Here is a 365-nt window from a genome sequence, read left to right on the forward strand (position 1 = left end):
GCCCCTGGGTTTCGCGGACACCCGGGAGCCCTGGGGGGCCTGGTGCCCCCAGCAGGTCCTGGCGCGCCTGGGCTCCCAGGCCCTGGACGGGCACCCTACGCCCTGTCTGTGCAGGAACTCACAGGGGTCCGCGTCCTCCTCCGCTACTTCGGGGATACTGAACAGCCTCGCACTGTGTGGGGCCTGCGGGGGGCCCTCGGGCGGCTCCGGGAACGCCCCATCCGAGGTCCTATGCCTAGAGCACTCCTAAGGGGGCATGCGGGACCCACGGTGGGAGCGGACGTGAGGTGGGCGAGGGAGGGAAAGAAAACAGACAGCATTAGTCACGGGGCCACGAGGGAGGGGAGCATGCGGGGGGGGGGGGG

The 365-nt window shown here is 71.0% G+C and overlaps 1 protein-coding gene across 1 annotated transcript in view; it reads right to left on the reverse strand.

The window, feature by feature from the left end:
• Positions 1–365, reverse strand: part of RIMBP2 (RIMS binding protein 2) — a gene marked incomplete at its 5' end in the record, with an annotated part of 23064 nt that overhangs the window by 9290 nt on the left and 13409 nt on the right. Inside the window, one exon of the mRNA XM_015567226.1 lies at positions 123–246. Within this exon, the coding sequence (XP_015422712.1) occupies positions 123–246 (124 nt within the window). The remainder of the gene's footprint in view (positions 1–122; positions 247–365) is intronic.

The sequence above is a fragment of the Myotis davidii genome, unplaced genomic scaffold, assembly GCF_000327345.1.
Source record: "Myotis davidii unplaced genomic scaffold, ASM32734v1 scaffold43, whole genome shotgun sequence".
Taxonomy (NCBI): Eukaryota; Metazoa; Chordata; class Mammalia; order Chiroptera; family Vespertilionidae; genus Myotis; species Myotis davidii.